Source organism: Myotis lucifugus, unplaced genomic scaffold (assembly GCF_000147115.1).
Source record: "Myotis lucifugus unplaced genomic scaffold, Myoluc2.0 scaffold_160, whole genome shotgun sequence".
In the NCBI taxonomy this organism is placed as follows: Eukaryota; Metazoa; Chordata; class Mammalia; order Chiroptera; family Vespertilionidae; genus Myotis; species Myotis lucifugus.
The window spans coordinates 1,637,741-1,643,789 of NW_005871208.1; the positions used below are offsets into that span (position 1 = coordinate 1,637,741).

General features: G+C 46.1%; 1 protein-coding gene across 1 annotated transcript in view; it reads left to right on the forward strand.

Annotated features, from left to right (window-relative positions):
* Positions 1-4,047: 4,047 nt before the first annotated feature.
* Positions 4,048-6,049, forward strand: part of IGFBP6 (insulin like growth factor binding protein 6) — a 7,273-nt gene continuing 5,271 nt past the window's right edge. Inside the window, exon 1 of the mRNA XM_006095718.3 lies at positions 4,048-4,068. Coding sequence (XP_006095780.2) covers positions 4,048-4,068 — 21 coding nt within the window. The remainder of the gene's footprint in view (positions 4,069-6,049) is intronic.

Consider the following 6,049-nt stretch of genomic DNA (forward strand, 5'->3'; position numbering starts at 1 on the left):
ACTGTATTTCACTGTGAATTTGTGGCAACACTTTAAAAAAAAAAATCACCTTGCCAATTTCTACCAAAAAAAAAAAAGTTCTCTGAAATTTTAATTGGCCAATTTTGGGAGAACTGACATTTTAACAATAGGCAGTCTTCAAATCCACAAACATGGCATCTCTCTCCATTTATTTGTCTTCTTTAATTGATCTCAGCAATGTTCTATAGTGTTCAGTGTGCAGATGCTTTGTCAGATTTATCCCCTAAGTATTCCGTATTTTTATACAATTGTAAATGTTCTTTTTAATTTTAATGTCCAATTGTTCATTGCTAATATACAGAAATATAATTTATTGCATACATTAATTTTGCATATATTTGATCTTTTTAATCCTCACCCGAGAATATGTTTTCATTGATTTTAGAGAGAGAGGGAGGGGGAGAGAAATGTCGATGTGAGAGAGAAACATTGATCAGTTGCCTCCCATACATGCCCCAAGCAGGGACTGAACCTGCAACCTAGGTATGTGCCCTGACTGGGAATCAAACCCGCAACCTTTTGATGCTAGGGGACGATGCTCCAACCAACTGAGCCACCCAGCCAGGGCTATATTTGATTTTGATGTATGAGATTTAGTTGCTATTTCCCTAAGCTTACTCTGGTTGTCTAGTATTAAATTCTAGATTCTCAGGACAAAATTTTAGGGAGGAAAAAAGAAATATTTATTATAACCAATGTTTTATTACAGGCTATGGGAGGGCACAGCAGGCTTGCCCAGACCTCAAAGAGTCCCAGGTTGCCTTTGGAAAGAGCCCAGTCTTAAGCTTGTGGTATTCTCACAGCTCAAGAAGTTGAAGAAGAAGAGGTCTAGTCTTTGCATGACTTGCCAGAGATCTTTTATCTATCATTTTATTATTTTCTAACTTCTTTCCTTTTCCAGTCTGTGCTGATTATCATAATATACTTCTTGTGATTATTCCTACTCCATTCGCAATAGAAGAGAACCCTTCCTTTTATTTATCTTAAAACAACCTCTCTCTTGCTCTAGAAATTACATGTGGTTTGAGTATTTAGAGATTTTAGGGGGGAAAAGACTGTATTTAACTTAGCCAAACTCTTTTTTTTTTTTTAACTTAGCCAAACTCTTCATGTTTTTCCACATCATGAAAGTTTTTGTGTTGAAGTGAAAAGAGCATTGAACTTGGAATCCAGTGGATCTCACCACCCAGCTGTGTGGGCTTTGGCAAGGTATTTAACTTCTCTGAATGTGTCTTCTTATCTGGATGTCATAATGAAACATTGTGAGAATTATGCAAAAAATAAATAAGCATTTATTGAACTTGAGTTGAAGCTGAATATTTCTGCTTCCTTTTCAGATTGAAGAGCCCTCATCTGTTTGTTTAGTTCTCAAAGGCTGGTATCCTACCTTGCTGAAACATTGCCTTTCTCTGGATCTTTTCTAGTCCAATGAGGCCTTCCAAAGCATAGACTTTCAGCTGTGGACACCACAGGTTTGAACCAGGGCAGGATCATTCATTCAACAAAAACTGAGTATCTTGGTGTGTGCCAGGAACTGAGTTTGACACTTCATTCATTCATTACCAAAAAAAAAAAAAAAAATTATTGAGTGCCTACCATATATGTTACATGGATTATCCCTAACACTCATAATAATTCTGCAAAGTATGTATTGCAACTTCCATTTTACAGTGGGGAAGAGGTGTTAAGAAGAGATAAATGATAAACAGCCATGTGTTTGTTAAAGACAGGTGCTGCTGCCTCTGCTTAGACCAGTGGTTCTCAACCTTGGGTGCACATTAGAATCACCTGGGAATCTTTTTAAAAACCCACAGCTGGGCCTCCTACCCCGGAAATTCTGTTTCTTTGTTATGGGGTGGGGCCACAACATTAGTAACAAAGAAACAAAATTTCCGGAGGATGAGGCCCAGCAATCAGGATTTTAAAAAGATTCCCAGGTGATTCTAATGTGCAGCCAAGGTTGAGAACCACTGGCTTAGACCCTTTCCCTAGTTCCCTCCCTCACAAACTTCTACTCTTAATAATCAACCAAAGCATCACCTCCTTCGTGAAGCCTTCTTTGATTCTTTCAGGCAAACTTAAGTTCTTCTACCTCTCTGTTCACTTGGCCTTTGATCCTTCTTATCCTTACACTAGAGGCCCGGTGCACGAAATTTGTGCACAGGTAGAGTCCCTAGGCCTGGCTGGCGATCAGGGCCGATTGGGGCCTTCCAGCTGCTGGCTGGGGCCTTCCTTCGTTCTGTGCCACTCCCTGGTGGTCAGTGCACATCATAGCGAGCGATCGAACTCCTGGTCTCCCAGTTTAACTCCCGAGGGGACAATGCATATTAGGCTTTTATATATATAGATAGTGTTGTTGTTGATTTGCTTGTCTGTTTTCTCTAGAGCAGTGGTTCAGCAGTTAGAGAAGAAGGGAAAGATTAGGAATGTGATTGTGAGCAAAAGTTCAGATGTCTGAATTCAAAGAGCATATTTGGTTAAGGGGTAGGGGGTTCTTGTCAAGTAATAATAGGGGTTATAGAACTAGAGGATTTAAAACCAAGGATTTGGACTTGATACTGGAGTTAATAGGAGTCATTGAAAGTTTCTGAGCAGATGAATTATATATATTCTACTTTCATTTCAGAAAGAATTGTCTAGGTATAGAATAGTGTCTGAAAACTTGGCAGCCCATAGGAAACTATTACACGGTACAGGTGAAGATAATGAGAACCCAAACCGTCAGATAGTTATAGAAATGAAACACTTTCAGAGCAGATGGGGGAAACATTAGGAAGGACTGACCAACAGCAATAACTCATTTCATGGGAAAAGACTTATTCCTATATCCTCAGCTCAGGGAGTGGCCAAGGACTGATGGTGACCATCAGAAGCCAGGGAAAGGCAAGAAGCGTTCCACCTGGAGTCTCAGAAGGAGCGTGGCCCTGCCAGCACCTTGATTTTGGACGTCTGGTATCCCAAACTGTGAAACAATACAATTTACGGTACTGTGTTACAGCAGCCCTCACACACAATCAGTGTGCATTCATGTATATTTATTTTATACCTTATTTAGTCCAATACTGTTTCTTTTTTCATTATTATTTTATTTTTTATTGTTTTATTGCTTAAAGTATTACAAAGAGTATTACATATGTACCGTTTCTTTTATTGCACAAATTTTTTTCAGCTTTGACCACTGGGAGCTCTTTCAGATTGGTTCTCGTACCTCTCTGATATGCTTCCATCCTTCTGATTGCTTCCTTACTTTCTGATTCTACAAGACACTCCAGCTTATCTTGTTTTTCCCTGCCTCCAGCCTAGAAGCAGCTGTTTCTGGAAGAGGTTCTGTTTCCTTGTATTGGAGAATGGTATTTGAAAACCAAGATCTAGATTCTAGGAGCACTCACTGCTGTTGGGATGTCATTGCTTCTAGGCCCTCTTAGTGAACAGAGTTAGGTAATATAAGTCTGTGTGCTAACCATGTATATACACATAGCTATACTTTACCTTCGTATCTGTCCCTCCTGAGACACCCTCCTCCTTCCACTCTCTTCCACCATATTCATTTCTTCTCCCAAACTCTGTTGTAAATGCCTGTTCTCCAGGAAGCCCTCTTTGATTTATCCTGGGGCCTATTGAACCCTGAACACACTCTGGGCCTTTTCGCAGCTCTGGCAGGAGCTTTTAGCAAACTCCTCTCACACAGAGGCCAGCAGATTCCCAGGGGTGTGCACCTTGGCTCACATTCCATCCTGAGTGCCCACTATGTGCTTCAGATCCCTGCTGTGGATGCTGAGGTGGAGGCCTTCCCAAAGGGAAGAGAAGCAAATTCATGAGTCCCAGTCTGCAAGAAAGAGCCTGGTCAGACCCCAGCTCTGACAGCATACAGCTCTGGACTTCCATGCCAGAGGGAAGGGGGGAGGGGAAGTACAGTGTTGAGGTGGTGGGTGGTACTGGATTGTGCAACCCAGTTTAGACTGCAGGGAGGGACCACGCTGGGCAGGTGGGAGCATTAAACAGGGGAAATCTCTATGGGTGGTGGTAATGGCTGAGATGTGGCAAGGGGTAAGGGGGAGTTTAAGAAGGGAGTATTCCCCTAACCGGTTTGGCTCAGTGGATAGAGTGTCAGCCTGCGGACTGAAGAGTCTCAGGTTGGATTCCAGTCAGGGGCATGTACCTTGGCTGCGGGCACATCCCCAGTAGGGGGTGTGCAGGAGGCAGCTGATCGGATGTTTCTAACTCTCTATCTCTCTTCCTTCCTCTCTGTAAAACATCAATAAAATATATTAAAAAAGAAGAAGATAGCGCAATGGATAGCGCATTGGACTTCTAAAAGAAGGAGGAGGAGGAGGAGGAGGAGGAGGAGGAGGAGGAGGAGGAGGAGGAGGAGGAGGAGGAGGAGGTATTGAGAAGAGAGTGGTGTATGTGAGAGGCTAGAGTATTGGGCTTTTCTGCAATATAACTCACAAAGGAGGAGCCCAAACAATAAAAAATAAAAATAAACCACACTGGGAGCCTGCAGGGAGCACAGCCATCTCATCCCCATCCCAGCTTCCCACAGGCCTTTCTGTCTTACTCAGGAGCAGGCAGCTGGAGCCCAAGAGAAAAGCCCTTGCCAGAGCCATGTGCAGGGCAAAATAGAGCGATACAGGTTTGGGGACAAGACAAAGCTCTGCACCCTGGGGTCAGAGCCTGGGGCAGGAGGTCACAGAGCCTCTGCCGAGTGGAGGAGAGCTGCCTCCTCCGCTCCCCCAAGCCCCACCTCCCTACCTGGCCAACTGCACCAGTGTCTCAGGGCTGCTGGAAGACCCTGCTCCCCAAATGCGGGTTCTAGGCACCCAGGGTAGGCCTGGGGGGCAGTGCTGAGAGTGAGGTTCTTTTATTTTATATTTTCTTAAAAGTTCAGGCAGCCCTGGCATTCTTGCTTGGAGGCCCAGAATTTAAATTTAGTCACTGCCCAGAGCCCTTGTTTTAGGAAAGAATGAGATGGCTGTTGCATAATCCAGAGCCAGGAGGGTGTGGGTTGCTGAAGGAAACGTCCCTCTTCCTCCCTCTAGGAAGGAAGGCTGGGCTAGGAGTGCTGGGGATGGGCGGGGCCTGGGGAAGGGCAGTGGTGGGTGGGGAGACACGCTGGGCATAGCACTGCCTGAGGAGTCCACATAACCCACTGGTTGACACTGGGTGGAGATGGAGTGGGGACAGGTTCTGGGAAAGTAGGGGAATAGAGGACGGGCTGCCTTGAATGAGGGGAGGGAGGGTGGTGGTGGTGGGGTGTCCACCTTTCTGGCCAGGGTTCCCAAGAGCACCCAGAGTATGGGTTCCTATAACTTTTGCCCCCCGCCCCCCATCATTTCAAATGGCCAATCCCGCCCCCACCTCCCAGGTATTCAGCCAGTTCTCACCCTGCACACTTGCCCCTCTGCAATCATTCCAGACTCCCTTGGCCCCACCACATTATTAGGGTTTCTGACAGTTTGTTTAAGGAGTGCCTCCCCACCGCCCCCTTGCCCCCCAACCCCTTCTCTCACCGTAGCCCAGCTGGCCCCCTGACACGTTTCCCACAGGTGCATTTCAGGGCAAGTTTCCCTTGCCCCTTCCCACTGTTGTCTGCCTCTTTGCCCTTCATCTGCTGTCTCCCATCAGCAGTGGGTGCTTACCTTCTCTTTCCATTCACCCCATCCCTCTGATGACCCCCAGGCCCATCCCTCCTCCCTCCACTGTTAGACCACGGAGTCTCTGGCCCCTGCTTCCCGAGCACCACACGCTAACTGGATTTCAGGGTTTCCCTTCTCAACTGCCGGCCTCTCCTCCTTTCACGCCTCCCCGTCCTCCAGGCCCTCGAGCCAACGGCCCTCTTCCAAATTCTGGGCGAGATTCCCGGAAACAAGCAGAAAAATCAGAGAAATCTGTGTAGCAAACAGAAGTTGGGAAGAAGAGTGGAGGAGCACAGGTCGGGGTGGGGGGAGCCTCTCCAGTCCCACCCCAGTTAGGAATGCCTCTGCCTCCTCCCCGCTTCCCCCCCTGCACCTAGGTCTAAAGGCTCCGC